Here is an 18998-nt window from a genome sequence, read left to right as displayed (position 1 = left end):
AAATGAATAATAAATGCAGTGATTGCACAAACTGTAGTGGTATTAGATGGTCCTTAGAGAAAAGAGTATTTTGTAGTATCAAAGCATGTGTGTCTGGGATGGTGTTTGGCTTGCTTGAACTGGAGGGAAAGGCATTCTAGGACTAAGCAGCGATCTCTGAGCTGAAAGGCAAGTTGCATGTTGGAGGAACCCTGTCTACAAACCTTTCCCGTCCTTGCCTGCCAAGTGTTGGAGTGAGTTCCCTTCCCTCCCATACCTTTCCTGTGAGCTAAGGTGGAGTCTCCAAGTGGTTTTCTGGCTGAGCAGCCCTCAGAGATGGCCGGTCACGTTCTGACAGAACGTGGATCAGGCCATCAACATGGAAACAGTTGACTTACTTTGCATGCACAGCAAGCCACTAACGTTTTGGGTTGGCATGTACCTTTCCTGCCAAGTTGCTGTCTCTTTTCCATCCCCTATATCCAAACAGAATTAATCATGGTGGGCTTATTTCCTGGGAAGCAGATATGCCTCTCCTCTGTAAGGTTTCTTAAACCCCTTCGAATACTGTGTGGGGGGTGACATTTTTCTGTATAGAATTCACCACATCAGGACAGAAAACTGAATCCCATTGTTGTGTATTCCAGCACCCCTTCTCCGACAGTGGCCAGATCTCTAGAGGCAGATGAGAGCACTGCCTTGTGTGCTCTGATTGTGTTGCTGAGGGAAGTACACCCTCTTCTCGAGGCCAGCAAATGCTGGAAGTTTTTAGAGTGGAGAGGGGAGAGGAAATCTCTGACAGGACTGCTCAAGTAGGGCAGCCTTCTTCTCCAGCTTCCTTTGGGGTGCTGGGGAAGAGTTGCCTGAATGTTCCTTCAGAGCGAGCAGGCAGCTCTTGTGTGCTGGAAGCTCTGGTTTCCCTGTCCAAGATGTCCCTGGTGTTCATCTGGCACGTGGGAGTGACTGCAGGGAAGAGGGAAACCACCAGGCGTTGGTGTCTGAACAGAAGATGGTAGGCAGGGACGCTTGAATGGCTTTTCTTGTCTGGACTTCTCTGGTGCCCTTTGCAGTGGCTTTGCAGTGGCAGATGACTGATGTCTCGATGCTTCCCATAGCCTGGGCTGCACTTGGGAACTTCTCTGTCTGCCCATCAAACTGTCGGTGCTTCCCTTGGCTTTCAACTTGGAACAGAAACCTCCTGTCTCAGGCTCTCCTCTCAATGAGCAGCACGGGACTGGAGGGGCATGAAGCTAATGAGATACAAGCTCCTTTGGGGATGAAAAACAGAATTAGTGTGGTGAGCAGGCCCAGCTGTGGTGAGCCACTGCTTAAATTCTGTTTTCAAAAGAGAATGGGAGCATTTCTCTGTGTCTCCCCTTACTGAAGTTCCCAGGGAGATTTTGTGAAATAAAGAAATCAAGGAAAAAAAAAAAAATCAAAACCACAATAATGCTTTTTACCAGGTAGGAGCTGTCTCTGAGCTGAGTCTTCCTAGGGATATCACTCCCTTCTCCAGCCCCTCTTTGTAGAGGAGGCTTCAGCAGCTCCCAGTGTTTGGAGATTACCACTTCCCTGGGGATTCCCTGGCAGAAAGAGGTTGCCATGCTTGAAGGATGGTGTCCTGAGTTCCCCATACTTCTGCCCACCCCAGGCCATGGCATTAGTGGGGCTGCTCAGGAGCAGGTCCTTCTTCCCAGGGAGCTGTAACAAACCTGGAGTGTGTGTTTGGCTAAGTGCTTATTTTCCCTTTTGCTTCCTTCCCCACCTTCTGACAAGACTTTTTCCTCCTTGCCTGGCACATCCTTTTACTCCAATGTCGCTTGCTTTTGCTGCATTTTTCAATTGCCCAATAATCATGCAAGAGCTGGGATCTTATTTACTTCTTATATATAAATATATGAATATAAAAAGCCTCCTTCCCCCTTTCTCCCCATCTCACCCACCACCCCATGCGCAGCCTCCCTGATCTCCGCTCTGAAGGTGATCTGCTGTAGAGGGTTAATTTGGGGTTGGGGATTTGGTGCCTCCTAGTTCTGTTCCTTCTTGGCTTGCCAGCTGTGTCACTGCCCTGTGCCTCTGTCTTCCTCATGCAAAGGGGGTGGGGGTGGAGGGGACCATCCTGCTGAGGGTGCTGGCAGCCCAGCTCTCGAGGTGTTTGCACAGAGATGGAGTGCTCAGTGTTGCTTCAGAAATCCCCTGCTCCCTGTCTGTGCTTCCTTCCCCAGCTAATTCCAGGAAGTATCTTCATTTCACCAGTGCTCTGAGGTTGAGAAAATAAGTGTCTTCTATTTTTGAGATCCTTCCCCAGAGTGCAATGTGTATGGTTTCTTTTTGGCAGTGTAGATGGCAGATGTTGGAGTCTGTCTCCATCCTCACCTTTGCCTTTCCATCCTCTGCTCCTCTCACATTTTGCCATTGCCCTGTGTCAGATGGATGTGGTTGAAGGTATTTGCACCCTTTTCTGAGCAGGGTCAGTCTTGGCACCAGGAGCTTCTCCTGTGTTGTGTGGTGATTCTGAGGTGCCCTGTGTCCCCACCTGCCTCACCTATAAGGATGCAGCAGGGCCCTGAGTTCTTTCTTCCCTTCTGTAAATTTCTCCCTCCAGAAGTGAAGGGAGATAGAGTCCTGTGGTGGTTGGCTGCCTCTGGCAGCTCTTCTGTCCATTGCAGCTTCTGTGTGGTGGGAAACAATGACTCCAGGGCCATCCAAAAGCACAGTCCTTGGAGGGAGGGTCCTTCCACTCCAGCTGAGCTCTGTGCTTTGAGCCCACACCCTCCAGGCACTGGCAGATGGCCCTGGGATGGAGGAGTGGGATGCCCTCTGTGCCACGGGGCTGGGTGGAGCTGGGAAGTGGGCAGCCAGCAGCATGCTGGGCCACAGGGAAAAGTCAGGTGACAGAACTGCAGCAAGGTGCAGTCAGAGAGGTGCCAGCTTCTGCAATGGTTCAGAAAATGTGTCTGCTGGGAGGAGAGGAGCATGGTGGGACATGCAGGCAAAGTGTTCATTCCCATTGCAGGGCCCTGGTTCTTTACTTCATTCCTTGTTCAGCTGAGCACTTGGAGCTCACATCAAACCTCCAGAACACGGCTGGGTGGGTCAAAGCACTTCGTGGGGCTTCAGGGCCTCGTAGGACTAATGGGGCTTTCCCATGCTCCCAAGCAGCCCCCCAGCTGGCCCCTGCTCTCTAGGGGGACTGAGGGTTTTCCTCTGGGCAGAGCAGCAGGTAGGTGCTCTTGCACAGGTAGGTGGCTCTTCAGCTGCCCTGGAGGGAGCCTGCTGCTTCCAGCCCCCAGCTGCAAAGCGGGGGCAGAATCTTAGGTCAAGTTCTCAAATGGAACAAAAAAATTAATCGTTGTGATGACTTTTTTTAGAAAAGAGTTGTCATGCCTGCACCTCCCCCAAGCAAATCAACTCAGTGTGTGCTGTCCTCTTTCCTCTTCTCCCTTGTGCCATTAAGCCTTGTACACTCCCTAAGAATAGAGGAGACTCTCTGCTTTGGGATTTTTTTCCCCCATTTGTTTTATTTTTGCATAGAAAGTTGTCTGCTGGTGGTGGAGGACAGGGGCCTGCTTCATCTGTTCCTTCCTTTCACCTTCCCCTGTGCCAAGCTTAGGCTCAAATGCTGCAGATTCCTGCAAACACTGAACTTGGAGCAGGCGAATGACCCCACTGCGTTCTGTGGTACTTGGGTGCTTCAGATTCTGCCTGTGCTTGAGCTTTGGCAGCATCAGAGCCCTTCCTTCCTCTTGGAGAAGGTCAGCCCTAACTCCAAGTGCTGATAGTTCTGGTGCAACCCATCTGTCTCTTCATTTCCCCTCACTTGGCATACAGAGTGAAGGTGGTAATTTTTTTTAATTTAAAATAAACCTAAATATGTATCTTGTAATTTTTTTTTTATTTTGAAAAAAAAGCATTTAAGGATTGTGCACGGATGAATTGTATATCTATATATTATTTTTTTGTCTTGCAATTTTCATTTTAAATATAGTGTTTGTTCAGTTTTGTTTTGTTTTTTAATCCAGTTCCCAGCTGGCTAAACTCTGTCTAGAGTGGATGGGTGGGAGGCAGAGCCACTGGAAGGGTGATTGAATCACTCCTTCCCTTGGTGCTTCCTACAAGAAACTGGTTTGCTCCAGGTTTGGGGGTGGGGGTTGTGCTAATTACTCTTGTATTCTTGTACATTTTGTTCTTTCTGCTGCTCTTGAATATTGTATCAATGCCAGAAATGGGGAGTTAAAAATTAAAACAAAAAATTAACCCCAATAAATTGTTACATTCCAAAACCTGTTGTTGTTTTCCTTGGGTGGGCTCTGCCTTGTGGAGCTTGGAGGGAGGGCTATGGAAATGGCTGCCCTGAGCCAGCACACATCAGCTCTGCAGTCAAACCCAAGCACCTGCACCCTTCTTGGGCACCATGGATCAGCCCTGCTTTGGGCTTTGGACCTTTCTGGACAGAGAAGCTCTGAAAAAAGACAAAGGAGTATTCTGGAATGTTAAGGGAAGAGGGAACATTTGGGAAGGCCAAGCTGTAGCAAGTGGAACCTGAACACCCTCTACCCAAGTGCTTTGGAGTCTCCCATGGGTCTCCCATATCCTTTTAATAATGAATTTAGATCAGGGTACAACCTAGCACTTGGTGGCTGAAAAATGCTTTAGGCTTCCCAAATCCAGAACACATGCTTAAGTGTACTTTCTCACAAGCTGATCTAAGAAATAGGGTGAAAAATCTCCCTGTATGTAATTGAAGCCCCAGATTCACTCCATCACTCTCCAGCCCAGAGCAGCTGCATAAAAAGGCTCAGCTGAACTCAGTGGGAAGTGCTGGTGGTGGGAGATGTGGTGGGACAAGCCAGTTGCTTTTGGACAGAGAGGGCAGGCAGGAAGGCAGCACTTCTGGGTGCTGGGAAAGGGCAGTGTCTGGGCACAGCTCCAACCAAAACACCCTCAGGACTGCCCTTCAGGAGCCTGTGCTGAAGTCTCACCCCGAGGGGAGATTGGGCTGAGCTGGGTGTTCCTTGGACAGAGTTGCTGCCTTGAGATATTTCTGCAGTGTCTGAGTTTTGGGAAGCCACAGCAGGGCCTGCTCCAGTGGTGGCATGGCTGGCAGCAGGGAATGCTGCCCACCCAAGCCAAGCACACTCCAGGTGTCATTCATGTCATGGCACCAGGCTCACCTTGCCTCTTCTGCAGAAAACACTCACAAAGCCAGCACTCCCTCCTCCCTTGCTCCCTGGTTCTGCCCAGAACCCGATGGGCTTTTTGTTGAATTTGAGGGCACCAAATGAAGCCAACTCTCACCCAATGCTTTCTGGACCAGGAGGAAGGCTGGAGAGACAGACCCCAGCCTGACTGAACAAACCCAATGAGGTCCTGCAGCAGTGCCCTCGTGTAGGCAGACCCAGTAACCGGGGCAAGGTGATGCAAGTCACATCTGCAGGGCTGAGAAACCTGGAAATAAAGAAGCCAGGATTTCCATGCTGTGTAGATCTGGGAACCTGCAGATCCCCAGGGTCTGAAGGCTCCTGATCTAAGGAGATGGTGGAGCCAAGTCCATGGAGTGAGTGGCAGAGGAGCCCTTTGGTCTCCTTAGGGTGGCCCTGGGGATGTTCCTGTACTGGGTGATGACTATGGGAGGAGGGAATCCCCCACCTCAGAGGCATCAGCTTACACTCCCCTGAGAAATGGTTTCCCCCCTTCCCTCACCCCACCACCCTGCTGGCCTCAGCATCATGAATGGGCCAGGGTTTCATGCTGGCCAGGATGGAGCTGCCTGGTTCCTGTGGGGAAGATTGGATGCAGGGCAGCCTTGGAGCAGCAGGTATCCTTCCTTCCCCTTAAGTCAGCAGTCCATTCCCAAACGTCCCTCTCACCCAGGGGGCACAGCAGGGTGACCCCTTGTCCTGCCTTGACCCTGTCTGCAGCCACCCCTTGGGGACAGCTGCTAGTCCCAGACACCATTTTGGTGTTAATTTAATGGAAGAAAATCCCTTAATTGCTCTCTCCCAGTGTCCCTCTGGGCTGAATCCATGAGCTCTTGTTAAATCCAGCTTCTGTCACCAATCCTGCTCAAAACAGGAACCAAAAGAGCCCCACGTTGCCTTCCCCACCCTGTCACGCACCATCCTTGTGAGGGCCGGCTGCCCACCGAGCATCTCTGAATTGTTATTCATGGGACAGGGAGGCTGCTCTGGCCACTCACCGGTCTGAGTCATCACTCCCTGTGAAAATCTATTTTTGTCACCTCTTTGTCTCTGGGAAGAAGTTGTGGTGCCTGCTGAGGGACAGGTCTGGACCGTGGGAGAGGTGAGCCCTGCCCTGCTGCGATACCCAACTCTTCCCCATCCCAGTCTGCGTGAGTGGGGCCAGGCTGGTGCAGAGGGGCTCACCCTTCCCCTCACTGCCAGAGCAGCATCAGCCAGAGGCACAAACCTTGTCACCATGATCCTGCAACCTTTGCTAATAAAATCTGGACAGTGCAAAGAAAGCATCACTTCCCCTGGCAAGAAGCTATGTAGAAGCCTATGGCACTTTTCCCCGCAGGGTAGTAGATGAAGAATACCCCTCCCACCCCGATCTGCACACTGTGGGGTGGGGTGGCCTGGTGCAGCTCTCACACTGCACCTGCACTGTGGGTAGGGTGGCCTGGTGCAGCTCTCAGATGGGTTCCTTTCAGTCCCACTCCTGCCTGGGCACTGCCAGGGTGGGCATGCAGCAAGCAGGGGGTGACAGAGCAGGGTGCAAAGCTCTGCCACTATTATTAGCAAGGGACAGGTTGGAGGGTGGGAGCCTCCACTTGTGTCATAGGGTGCAGGCTTCTGTTTCCTTTGCATCCTGCACCAGTGCCCACTTGTCCCATCACACTGAGCACTCACCATCCCACAGCGCTCACCGGTCTCGCCACCAGGGCCAGATGCTGTTTCTTGGGCTTCCTTCACATCCCCCTGCCCAGACTGCTCCATGTCCAGCTCCACTTTTCCTCCTCAGCATTCCCTTCATCTCTACTCTTCCTTGAACCTCCCCATCTGTCTTCCTCTCCTCCTCCCCACAGCCTTGCAGCACCACAAGTCAGGCAGGTCTCTTGTTGGCTCCAGGGTGATGATTTTGGGGGGCTGGGGTACAATGCTCTCTGTGGGGAGAGAGGGTGACTGTACGCTGTCAACAGCCAAATTTGAGGAGTCTTGTAGCTCTGGCTCCCTTGCTATCCCCTCAAATATGTCTGGGGGAAAAGAAGAGGTAATCTTTACCGTTGTTTCATACCCAGCACTGGAGCTGTTTTAAACACACATGCTCCTGCTTCCCTGCCTGCTAGGAAGGATTTCCTGCCATTACTGAGTAGAGCTTGAAATTGATTTTGTTTGTTTTCCCTCTTCTGCTCCTCTTTTCTGGGCAGGGCTGTGTCACCAAGGCCCCAGTGTGCCTGGGAGCAGGAGAGGGCACAGCACAGCTGCTGTTGGAGCAAGGAGAAAGTGGTTGTCTGGAACAGCTCGTTCATGAGCAGTGCAGACTAGAGTGATGGTGGGGGAAGATTAAACGTGTGTCTTTGTTTCCCAAATGGATAACAGGGGCGTGTGGGGCAGAGGGTGAGGCAGCCCACGGCAGCTCTCTGCAATAGTCCTGTCTGAGGTGGGAGAGCAAGACAGCTAGGAAGTTTGTAGTTTAATTTTTAGGAGAAAGGAGGAAAAGACCCGAAAGACCACCACAGGGAATGAGTGATTACGAGGCTCTCACCCTCGGGGTATCAAGCGGCTCTTTACTGCCAGCCTAGGCATCTCACAGGGCAAAAATCATCCCTTGGGCTGTGCCGGAGCAGCATCCTCTCACCAGAGGCTCCCTCCGGGCTGACTTCAGCGAGCCCGCGGCAGGGCTGGCCCCGTCCCCGGGTGCCCCCGGGGCGCCCTCCCTGCCCTTCCCGTTCCCTCAGCCGCTCGCTTCCCTGCGCTCGGACCGTCGCCCTTGCAGCCCGGGGAGGGTGCTCAGCGGGAAGGGGGGGATCACTAAGAGGGGCACGGCCGGGGGCACGGCCGGGGCCGGGCCGGGGGCGGCGGCGGGGGCGGCGCGGTGCGGTGCGGGCGGCGCCGCCCGGCACATATAAGCGCGGCGCGGCGCGGCGGGGCCCCGGCGCCGGTGCTGCTGCCGGTACCGTCCTTCCCCGCCAGCTCCCTCCGGGCTGCCCGTCCATCCCTCCGGCCGTCCGTCCCCCTCTCCATCCCCGCCCGCTTTGTTTTCTCGCCGTCCGCGGGCTCGGGCCCCCCACGCCGCTGCCACCCTGAAGTTTCTGGCGGTGCTGCTGGCGGCGGGCATGCTGGCTTTCCTCGGGGCCATCATCTGCATCATCGCCAGCGTCCACCCGGCCGGCACCGCCGCGCCCGCCGCCGCCGCCGACAATGACTCGGCCGCCGCCGCCCTCCTGCCCGCCGCCGACAAGGGGCTGGGAGCGCTGCACGGCCCCGCCGAGGCGCTGGCCAGCGCCGGGCCGCGCCTGCCGGGGGGGCCGCCGCTCTTCAGCCGCTTCGTCTGCACCCCGCTGAGCACCGAGTGCCCGGCCACCGGCACCGGCACCTCCGCCGGCAGCGCCGCCGGCCCCGAGGAGCTGCTGGCGCTGCGGAGCGCGGCGGCCCAGCTGCGCCGCACGGCGCTGGAGCAGAAGGAGCGGATCCGCATGGACCAGGAGACCATCCGGGAGCTCACGGGCAAGCTCAGCCGCTGCGAGGGCGGCCTGCGGAGCCCCCCGGGTGCCGCTCCCCCCGCCGCCGCCGGGCTCCGCGCCGCCCCGCGCCCCGGCACCATGGGCCACCCTCCCGACGAGCCGCCCGCCGTGCGGGAGCTGGAGGAGGCTGTCCGCACCCTCCAGGACCGAATCGACCGGATAGAGGTGCGAGGGATGCTCCTGGGGACTGGGCGGGATGCTCGCAGGGGATGATGCTCCTGGGGGTCTGGGGGGATGCTCCCAGGGAAAGATGCTCCCACACGTGCCGTTCCCCAGGCCTGCAGCCACATGCACCGCGAACTAGCTCGTCCCCTTCGTGAGACTTCAGGAAGGTTGTCCCTGCCTCCCTCTTTCCTGAGATCTCTGCCCAGGGGCAAGGGACTCAGCTTGAGCCCTCCTCTCTCCTTTCCATGCAGGGTTGTCCCAAAGCACCAGGGCTGCCCCAGTTTCCCCACAGTCTGCACCCAGGTAGGACACCTTGCTTGCCCCTTGCTTGCCCCATAGCACCTGTTAAGGACTCCTCCAGAGCAGGTTGGCAGCTCTGGCAGCCAGACTCTGCCCTTTAGCAAAAAGGTAAATCCCATCTGATGCCATCATGGTTATGAATGGGACATCTCACAAAGCAAAGTGCAGTGCCCCCCACCATGAGCCTGGCACCCTTTCCCACATGGTCCTTAGGAGCTGGAGAGAGAGGGGCACAGCTGGAGTCCTTCACTGTGCCCATTCCTGTGGCATTGGGCTGTTGGCACTTGGGATCAGACCCCTGGTCCCCATTCTGTAGCAGCTGTGCAGCATGTGCCTGGCAGGCTCAGCCCTGGCCCAGCCACAATCCAGTGGCACCAGAGGCTCTGCCATGATGCCTGTCATGGGGCACATCACAGAGTGCATGTGAGTGTTGATTTATTTGGGCTGATTTGGACTCAGCAGTCCCACGGAACTTGGCAGACTTTGCAGGATATGGCTGTGGCACGTGAGAGCTGCAAGAGGAGAGATGTCTGTTTTCCCTGTAGGAATTGCTCCAGGTAGGAGTTATTCCCTGAGGTCTGTCAGGTGTCAGAGCCACCTGCAAGGAGCCTCCTGCAAGTCCTCAACCTTCTCATCTTCCTGTTCAGTTTCCTGTTGCCCTCTCCACTCTTCCCTGGAGTGTGCAGCTGGGAGGGGGGCCATCCAGCACTCTTTGGGGTCCCTCTCCTCAGACAACCACTTTCTCCTTGCCCCTCTGGCCCCCTCACTACAGACATGTGGGCACAACAACAGGCAATGGAAATGGGAAATTCAGAGCCACTAAGGTCACTGGCTGAGAAATGAGACTGGGAGAGAGGGTTATTGTAAGCAATGGAGATATGAACAGGAATAAAAAGACAGAGAAAGGCAAATAAACACACAAACACAAGAAGGAAAAGAGCTGGAAGACCAGAGAGGAAGCACCTGTGTGCTGCCAGGGTAATGCACACACAGGCACAAGAAGAAACACAGAGGCACGCCAGGCACATGCAGGGAGGGTGGGATGTGCAGCCTGTCTGACATGTTGCCCAGGGCAAAATGCAGCCAAAGGGAGGGACAGACCCCACAAAAAACCCCTAAGCCCTAATCAAATGATTTTCCATCAATGGAATAACACAGCAGGTATGCTCACGCAATGATAAATTGGGGAAATAGGTCTCTGCACACATATCCCAGACGATGCACGGTGGGATGGTGCCCAGCACATCAGTTTGGACCTTGGGGAGCATCAGGCCATAGAGCCATGCTCTCCCTCTCCTCTGTGGGGCAGCATCACCCATGAGCTGCCCTGGCCCCTCTCCCGGGGTTTCTGAGGGTGGTGGGAGGTTTGGGGTGGAGGAGGGGGAGGGTGAAGCTCACCAGGGTTGGAGCAAGCTGTCACATGTGCCCAGGGAGCCTGAAGCGGTGCTGGGACGAGGCTCAGGCACACAGTGATGAGGAAGCCAAGTGGCACAGGACCAAAACTGTTCGGGTTTGTGCTGCCAGGGTCCTGATGGTCCCAGGTACACTCTGCAGGGGAGACACAGCATCCTGAGGCTTAGTGAGCCCTACCAGGTGAGGAAAAAGAGCAGCGTGTTACAGGTGGGCTGGTCTTTGTCCTGGTGAAAAGTGTTACCAGTGGGCACCACACCCCTGTGAGGGCTGCAGCCCAGCCAGCTGAGCCTTGTGGTAACACCTCAGCTATCCAGGGACAGTTGCCTGTGGCATCCCTCTCAAAATGGCCTCCCACCCCAGGAGCAGACAGCTAAAACTTCCTGGTGGAGCACCTGCATCTTCTGTCCCACATGGCTTTGGCTGTCAGCCCTGGGAGCCTTCCTGGGATACCCGTGGCATGGGAGGCACTCTCAGCCTCCACAGCTGTCCTGGATGATGGCAATGACTGTCCCAAAAGGTGACCTGGATGGGGACAGTCCTGGGGTGGCCCCCATGTGCTGAAGACTGCAAAACCCATTGGGAAGGAGAGGAAATGCTGCCAAGTCTGTGGTGGCTTAGTCTCAGAAGAGAGATGACACAAAATGCCATGAGCCGCTCTGGGAAGGCTGCGTCCCAGGGAGTCTCCAGGCAGGTTTGCCAGCAGGGATTACTGCTGGATGCTTCAGAGCTGGGACTGCAAGGAGGGGGCTGGTGGAAGATTGCTGATCTAATCTGGGCACTCTCAGCCCTTTCTGTAAGGCATAACAAGATTTATTCATGCACTGAAAAACCTATTAAGGCATTTGTTCCTTAATTTTGTCAGCATGGCAGAAGGATTTCCCAGGATGCAGGGAGGGCCTCCACTGTCTCGTTCTTTGTCCCCTGCCATTTCTGTGGGGCTGGGCTAGCATCAGCACAGCATTCACACATCTTCCCGCACCTCTTCCTAACACCACCCCGGCACTGATCATCCTTTCCTCATGCACAGCAGCCTAGTTAGGCTTTTTCATCCTGTTTATGAGGGTTCCCCTCCTTTGGCTCAGCACATGCTCATGTCTGTACACTCTGTTGCATCTTGGAACACAGAGCTGAGGGACCCAGGTGCTCCTTCTCCATGCTTTTACTTATTGCTGCAAATGGAAAGGGATCGGGGAGAGAATCACCTTGGCTGCCTGGGCTGTGCCGAGATGCAGATGCCCCCCTTTTCCCCATCATCCCTTGCAGGGGAGAGGGGATGGCCTGATGGGCTCCGTGGGGACCTGGTGGAATTGCAACAGCCTGTTTGCTCCTCAGCTGGTTCCTGGCTGTGCCATTGCAGCTGGGGACCTGGCTGCTGGCAGGAAACCCTCGGGTAAGGGAATGGGAATGGTAGTGACCAAGCTGCTTCCCTCTTGTCTCAATCTCCAGCAGTGCAGGGATGTAAGCACCCAAATTGTGCAGTCCCAGCCTCCCTCCTCCGAGCGAGATTTTAGGGAGACAGGATCAACAGTGAGCCCTTCTCTTGTGAGGAAGAGGGAAAGGCTGATGCATCCCTGTTTTTCTTCTACTCCATGCAGTCCCTTTTGGAGTTTAATGATCCCCAAGGTCCTGCCTGGGTCCAAAGAGGTGGCAGTGTCCAAAAAGCCCTGGTGCAGCAGGTGTGCTGTCCTGCAGCAGGGAGTGTCCCAAGGTAGCAGCTGCTGAGGAGTTTTGTGCAGCCTGTAAGGATTCATGGGTCCAAGGAGCGGAATGGGTCTGCTGTGTGTGTGCATCCTGATCCCTGGGATGTGCCAGGGCTCTGTCCAGCAGGCATCCTCCTGTGCTCCTGCCTGCCCTGTCCCAGCAGCCAAGGTGGGCACTGGTGTGCTGGGGGCCGAGGGGGAGCAGCGGCGCCCAGTTTTGCCGGTGCATTAGTAAATGAGGCTCTGATCTCCTTATGTAAATCAAAGTGCGCTTGCTGGCGGAGGGCTGCAGCCCCAGAGAGCGCACGCCGGCGTGGCTGCCGCAGCCCCCTGCCCCCACCTCCCCCTCCCCACCCCCTGCCAGCCGCTGACATTTAACGTGATTAATATTACCTGGCATCTTTCAATCTTTTTTGCCGGTTCTGGTGGCCAAAAAGCATGGAAGGAGCCTCCCCCACAGGCACTGCCCACTCCCCTGCTGCCTGTGCGGCGGCAGATGGGAAGCCGGGTGCCTGCTGAACAGCCAGGAGAAGGCGCTTCCCCCCCTTCCCCTCCCCAAAGGTCACCAGTAAACAGCTGCACATCAACCATTAATAATTTTGCAAATAATTTGCCTTGTGAGAAAGATGCTCGAGCAGCAGCTCGGAGATGAGGATCATGGCTCAGGGATGCAGCCCAGCCTGGCATCGGGGGGATCACCCAGCACTACTCAGCTGCACGGGGTAGAATGGGGAGTCCAGGCTCCTGTCCAGCCATCATCTGTCTGCAGGGATATGGATGGTGTTTGCTGGGATGGCCCTGAAACCCTGCCAGATGAGGGTGCAGGCTATAATCCCTTTCCAGAAGGAACATGGGGCAGCAATGGTTCAGTCGGCCATGTGGCTCCGGCTGTGGTACCCTGGCTGCCAACTGGGAAGGACCAGCAAGAGCTGGAAAGAGGGCTGGATGGGGAAAAACTCAGGAGGGGGGAAGAAAGTGAGCAAAAAGGGAAAGACACGGAGTGTGAGCATGGAGAGGAGCAACAGGAAGAAATGCTCCAAAGCCAGAGAAATGAAAAAGCCATAGGGAGAAAAGTTACAGAGGGAAGAAAATAGCAGCAGGAAGAAAAGCTGGAGGAAGAGGGAGGTAAAAAAAAGTACTCAGTCACTACTGAATAATGTAGGGCAGGCTATCGGGGGCTAGTGAGAGTGACAAAATCTCCCAGCTTTTTCTTTTTTCATCATTAACAGATGGAGCCATGCATGAAAGCAGGGACGTAGGCTCCAAACCCGCAGCTCGAGCAATCAAAGCGTGCGGCAGACAGGAGCGTGCCAGCCCCCGCTCTAGCCAGGCAGCCTGAAAGGACAAGAAAAGCTCCTGGAGCCCACGGGATGTGGCCATAGAGGCAAAGGCAGCCCCATCCCACCTGTGCTGCCTCCTGCCCATGCAGCCAGCTCAGCTTGGGTACAAATGCTGACAGCTCAGGTGGGAACTATCCCTGCCACGAGGATGAGAATTAAACTTTGTACTTCCCTTCCCTCCTCCCGTCTCTACCCTGCCTTTCATGCAGTGCCCAAGACCCCTTTAAAGAACCCACCCCGCAAAAAAAAAAAAAAAAAAAACAACAAAAAACCCAAAACACCAAAAACAACCCCACCAAAAACCCCACAAAAAAACCACCAGCAAACCCCAGCAAAATAGTTAAAGCTCCTTTCCCATCAGCTAATCATTCAATTTTGCAAAGACCAAAGGCAGGATGCTCTTTGCTGGGCACTTTTCACTTACCAGAGAGGTTTTGTTCTCACTGCAAGAGCATCCTTAGTGCTGCCCGGAGCAAGCTGGCAGTGAGAGCTGGCATTTGGTCAGGGCTGGCAGATATCCCCTGCACAACCTCTCTTTTTGTACTGGGTTTTGCTTTTCCAGGTTGGTTTTCCTCACAGAACTTGTGGGTTTGCCCTGGCAGACCCTACTGGCAGCTCTTGCCAACCTTGGGGCATCATAACTTCCATTTTGTTTGTAGCCTGAGCATGTTGTTGCCCAGAGTGGGTACATTTGTGCCCACACCAACACCATCTTCTCACTTTTCCTCTCCTGCTGTTCCCATCCGCCAAGGCTGCATCCTGCCCAGCCAAACCTGACTTTCCTCCAGCCTTCCCCTCCCCTCTGTTGTTCCTGATGGATAGCAAAGATTAGGGGTGAGGTGGGCAGGCATCCCTCTCCTTCAGCTTTATGTGTGTGATTATCAGATCCTGTCCAGCCTGGAGAAGCTGGATATAAGAAGTAAGAAAAAACAGGGAACCATAACCACAGGTGAGTGCTGACCTCCCCCAGGCCACTCTGGGGCAGGAGGGAGGCTGTTCAGATCGACAGGGATGGTATCCCCCATGTCCTGCCAGCACCCTGTGAATGTCCAGGGCTGAAGTGGGCATGCAGATCCCTTGGTGCCAGAGGAGACAAGGCAAGGGTCTCCATGGCTGCTCCAGCACCTCTGGGAAAGTCTGGCAACACAGAGAAGGTGGTTGTCATCTTTCAGAGCCCACGGCAGAGACACTAATGCACTAAGGGCATGGGGAAAGAAGAGGGCTCCTATTTACTGAGAAACTCCAGGAGCATGGTGAAGGGTCACTTTCTCCCTTCCGGACTGCTTTTCTTCCAGCTGGGATGGCGTCTCCCAGTAAGGTGGGATCTGGGGTCTTTGCAGAGTGCAGTAGCAGCTGGGAGCATCTTCACCATCTGCCGTGTTGGATTTGCCATGGAAAGAGTTTTGGTCTGAGCGTTAACCCTGATTGGACAAGACAGGCTCGATGTCCCCAGGTGACGGCTCATGCCTTGAGGGCCAGAGACACGACAGCCTGGCACCAGTCCCACTTGTCCCTGCCATCCTGGTGGACCGGGAGAGGTTGGCTTATGGAGAGCTACCTGGCACATGTGCACACACCCCCGCACGCCAGCTGAGCTCGGCTAAGAGGATTACAGCCCCATTAAGTGATGTTAACGTGCTGGCTATAGGTAAGCAGCCTCACGAGCAGCAGGAGTGGCCAGGAGCTCCAAGGTCCTGCCTGCATCATTTCCTCATCATGGGAGGCTGCCTGCAGGAGCAGAGCCAAGGGATGACCCAAACATCCCATCCTTGCTCTGTCTCTGAAGCAGGAGAAAGTCATTAAGAGCAGCCAAGCTTCGTTTTGCAGGAATGAGCTCAATGGGGGCTCTAAGAGGGGAGGTACAAAGTCAGCTGGAGGCTCTTGGAGAAGACCCCAGTGCGGATATGGGACTGTCATCCCAGCACTACCTGTAGTGCTGCAGGCTGGGCATGTCCTTATTTTAACTCTTATGGTGACACTGTGCTGAATTTTCTCTTTTGTCCCTCCCATTCCCTCTGTCGTGGCTGCCGCAAATGCAGCAGGAGCTGCCAGCCCGCACCAATGGCTCAGCACCCACTGCCCCGGCCCTTGCCCGTGATGCCCTCCACACCAAGATGGAGCAGCTGGAGGAGCAGCTCCTTTCCAAGATCCTGACCCTGCAGAAGGAGCGCCAGGCCGCCAGCACTGACCGTAGCCAGCAGCAGCACAACATCGAGAAGGAGCTGAGCTCCCTCCAGAACCGGGTGACGGAGCTGGAGCATGGTGAGTCCTGCCCTGCGGGGAAGGAGATGGGGCACAGGGTTCCTACCCTGAGGTACATCACCAGGAGAGCCCCAGGACAGGTCACCTTCATCCCAATTACAGGTGCTGACCTTCCTCCTCTCCTCACCCCTGATATGTAGGACCACTGGGCTACAGCCCTCCTGATGCCTTCAAGGTGACCATCCCTGTGCAGAACAACTACATGTATGCTCGTGTGAAGAAGAGCCTGCCAGAGCTGTACGCCTTCACCATCTGCATGTGGCTGAAGTCCAAGGCCCTGGCAGGCATTGGCACCCCCTTCTCCTACTCTGTCCCGAGCCAAGCCAACGAGATTGTGCTGTTGGAGTGGGGCTCTAACCCCCTGGAGCTGCTCATCAATGACAAGGTCAGCCCAGTTGCAGGAGGGGCAGGAGAGGAAACCCTGCCCTCGTCTTCCCTGCTTCAGTCCCCCTAGGAAATTATATTCTTAAGGGCACTGGTGTGGGGGAGCTGGGAGGAAGGGGCCCTAGGTTTATGGCGGGAGGCAGGAGGATTGGGAGAAGGGCTCATTGGGGTTAGTTCTGAGAGGGAGAAGCAGCACATCTGGATGTCTGTAGATTTTGGGATGCCGCCACCACCACCACAGGGGTGCACTGCTTGCTCTGCCAGGGGACTTCCCCAGCAGTCCTACCGATCACCAGGATCTCGCTCTTCTCTCACAGGTTGCCCAGCTGCCGCTGAGTCTGAAGGACAAGGCCTGGCACCACGTTTGTGTGGCATGGACCACCCGGGACGGCAAGTGGTCAGCGTACCAGGATGGGGAGCAGCGGGGTGCCGGTGAGAACCTGGCCTCCTGGCATTCCATCAGGCCCCAGGGCGTCATCATCCTGGGTCAGGAGCAGGTAGGTACCAGTTCAACACCAAGAGCTGCCTGTTAGCATTGCTCTAGTGGGAATTGGCTGGGGGGAAAAGCCCCCAAATGGGGTGAGGGGAGGGGGCAGCGTGGGCAGGAGTGCTCAGCAGGGCAGTTGGCTCTCCTGCCGGTTCATCCCGCCTCCAGGCTGGCCATGTGCCGTCATTGTCTTCTCTTCCCTCTCCCTATCCCTTTGGCCTCCCTGCCTCGTCTTCTTGAATCTCTTCCATGCATCCATCCCCTTTCCTCCTTGCCATCAAGCACCTTGCTCTGCTTCTCCCCAAACCTCTCCCTCTCTCCCTTGCCATTTCCCACTGGATGCATGTTCCTCCTCTTCTCTTCATCCCTGTCCAATGACCTCTCCTGCTCTTTCCCAGGACACCCTGGGGGGACGCTTTGATGCCACACAGGCCTTCGTGGGAGAGCTGGCGCAGTTTGGCGTGTGGGACCACATGCTGGCACCAGCAGAGATCCTGGCCTTGGCTAACTGCACCTCCCACCTCCAAGGGAATGTGATCCAGTGGGATGACCAGGCGGTGGAGGTCTTTGGAGGTGCCAGCAAGGCAGGCTTTGCCGCCTGCGAGGAAGGGAGGAAGGCATGAGTGGCCCCAGCCCTGTCCCCAGCGCCGAGGAGCCTGCTGGCAGCCCTGGAGCAGGGAGCCCCTTTCTCCCCTTCCAGACCAGTAAGCCTTGCTGGGGCAATGCTTGAGCCCCCCGTGCTGGTGTCCCAGGAGGGAGAGGGGCCCCTGGAAGCCTCCCTGTTGTCCCTGTGCTGGTGCTGTGACTTGTCCTCATTCCTGGCAGGCTGGCTCCTGAGTCTCATCTTGCCCCACTTCTGTTTTGGGTGGAATTCGCTGTACCTGCAAGTGTCCCTGGTATGGTGAGGGTCATCACCTTGTCACACCTAACAGGAAGTGGGAAGGAGAACTCCATCCACTTTGAGTGCAGTCCAGCCTCAGTGGGATGCCAAGGTGCAGGCATCACCTGAACACACCCCCTTTCCTTATTTATTTCTAGCAACCTCACTGTCCAGTTTTATGAGCCTGCATTCCAGGATCTCACCTCTAACCCCATCCTTCTCCTGCTGCCCTGGTTTTTCAAATGTGGCCCCAGGGAAGCTGAAGGAGAATGGCAGAGAATCAGTGGCACAGCACTTACCCCCCTGCACCTCTTTCCCTGCCTCTGCTGCCTGTTTGGGCAGGACTCCCCGAGGGGAGCCAGGCTTTTAAGGCAGAGGGGAGAGAGCACTCCCCACTGCCTCCAAGCTGGGAAATGGGTCAGCCACCAAGGGAATGGGGGGAAAGGGGCAAAGCATCTCCCCCAGCGCTGGCCGAGGGGGAAAGAGTGCAGCACTGGCATTGAAGGGAGCAAAAGCAAGAAAAAGAGAGATGGAGGATGGTGGCAGTCAGAGGAGCCCTGCCATCCATCCCCCTGTCTTTTGGTACTGGATTGGGCTACTGCCCTTGGTTCCACCCAGTCCCCTTCTTTACCTGCTCCTTGCCAGGAACAGGGCTGCCACTGGCCTTGAAACTGGGAGGGTGAAAGAGCAGGCTGGTGTTTTCCCTGTGGAGTGCCTGAGAATCCACTGTTTCCACATTGTGTGGTCACCAACATCTCGATATGTGAGTGTGTGTATGTGCACACGTGTGTGTGTGTGTGTGTGTGTGTGTGTGTGTGTGTGTGTGTGTGTGTGTGTGTCTGGGGGTGGGAGGGTTATTTCGGGGCTCTCATGGTTGCTCAATGCAGTGTTCAGCTTCCAGTGTTCCCCCTACCCCAAGTCCCACTTTGGGTGACAGCTGCCCCCTCCCCTGGGGGAGACAAAGCTGGCAGAAGGGACAGCCCTGCCACCCCCATCCCCCTGCCCAGGGTCTGTGCCAGTGCTGGGGTGGCTCAGCCCGCTGGGAATGACACGGTGGGGATGGGGAGCAGCCCGTGTGCCAAGTGGGAACACTGCGACCTTCGTGCACCCTGAGGAGCTGCCCCCTCTCCCGCCCTCCCTGCCTCGCTCGCTCGCGCGCTTTCTCCAATGCACGTTTGTGAAAAGGGCCCTGACGCGTGCCCGTGTTGGGACGTTTCTTTTGTAAAGCTGATCGTAAACAATAAACGTGATGTTTTCTGTTCCAGCCTCCTGCAGAGTGCGAGGTTGCTGGGGGGATGGACGGGACAGGTCAGCCCAAGATGGGGTGACCTCCCCAGGGTGCTTAGAGTTGCATCACTGAAGGGAGTTGGCTGGTCCCACT

At 55.6% G+C, this 18998-nt stretch overlaps 1 protein-coding gene across 1 annotated transcript; it reads left to right on the top strand.

The window, feature by feature from the left end:
• The first annotated feature begins 8082 nt into the window (after positions 1 to 8082).
• Positions 8083 to 18881, top strand: NPTXR (neuronal pentraxin receptor). Its single transcript, XM_066549903.1, has 5 exons — positions 8083 to 8851; positions 15644 to 15866; positions 16007 to 16251; positions 16568 to 16747; positions 17136 to 18881. Exons 1-5 carry the CDS (start codon positions 8279 to 8281, stop codon positions 17358 to 17360), a joined length of 1446 nt encoding a protein of 481 aa, XP_066406000.1. The 5' UTR covers positions 8083 to 8278; the 3' UTR covers positions 17361 to 18881.
• Positions 18882 to 18998: the final 117 nt, after the last annotated feature.

Source organism: Molothrus aeneus, chromosome 5 (genome assembly GCF_037042795.1).
Source record: "Molothrus aeneus isolate 106 chromosome 5, BPBGC_Maene_1.0, whole genome shotgun sequence".
NCBI lineage: Eukaryota > Metazoa > Chordata > Aves > Passeriformes > Icteridae > Molothrus > Molothrus aeneus.
This window is presented reverse-complemented; position numbering and strand designations above follow the sequence as displayed.

Bases quoted from the DNA above. Each gene is read 5' to 3' on its own strand.
- NPTXR (XM_066549903.1), top strand. From the start codon at position 8,279: ATGCTGGCTTTCCTCGGGGCCATCATCTGCATCATCGCCAGCGTCCAC. The intron at 16,252-16,567 runs GTCAGCCCAGTT...CTTCTCTCACAG, and splicing joins AGCTGCTCATCAATGACAAG to GTTGCCCAGCTGCCGCTGAG. The intron at 16,748-17,135 runs GTAGGTACCAGT...GCTCTTTCCCAG, and splicing joins TCATCCTGGGTCAGGAGCAG to GACACCCTGGGGGGACGCTT.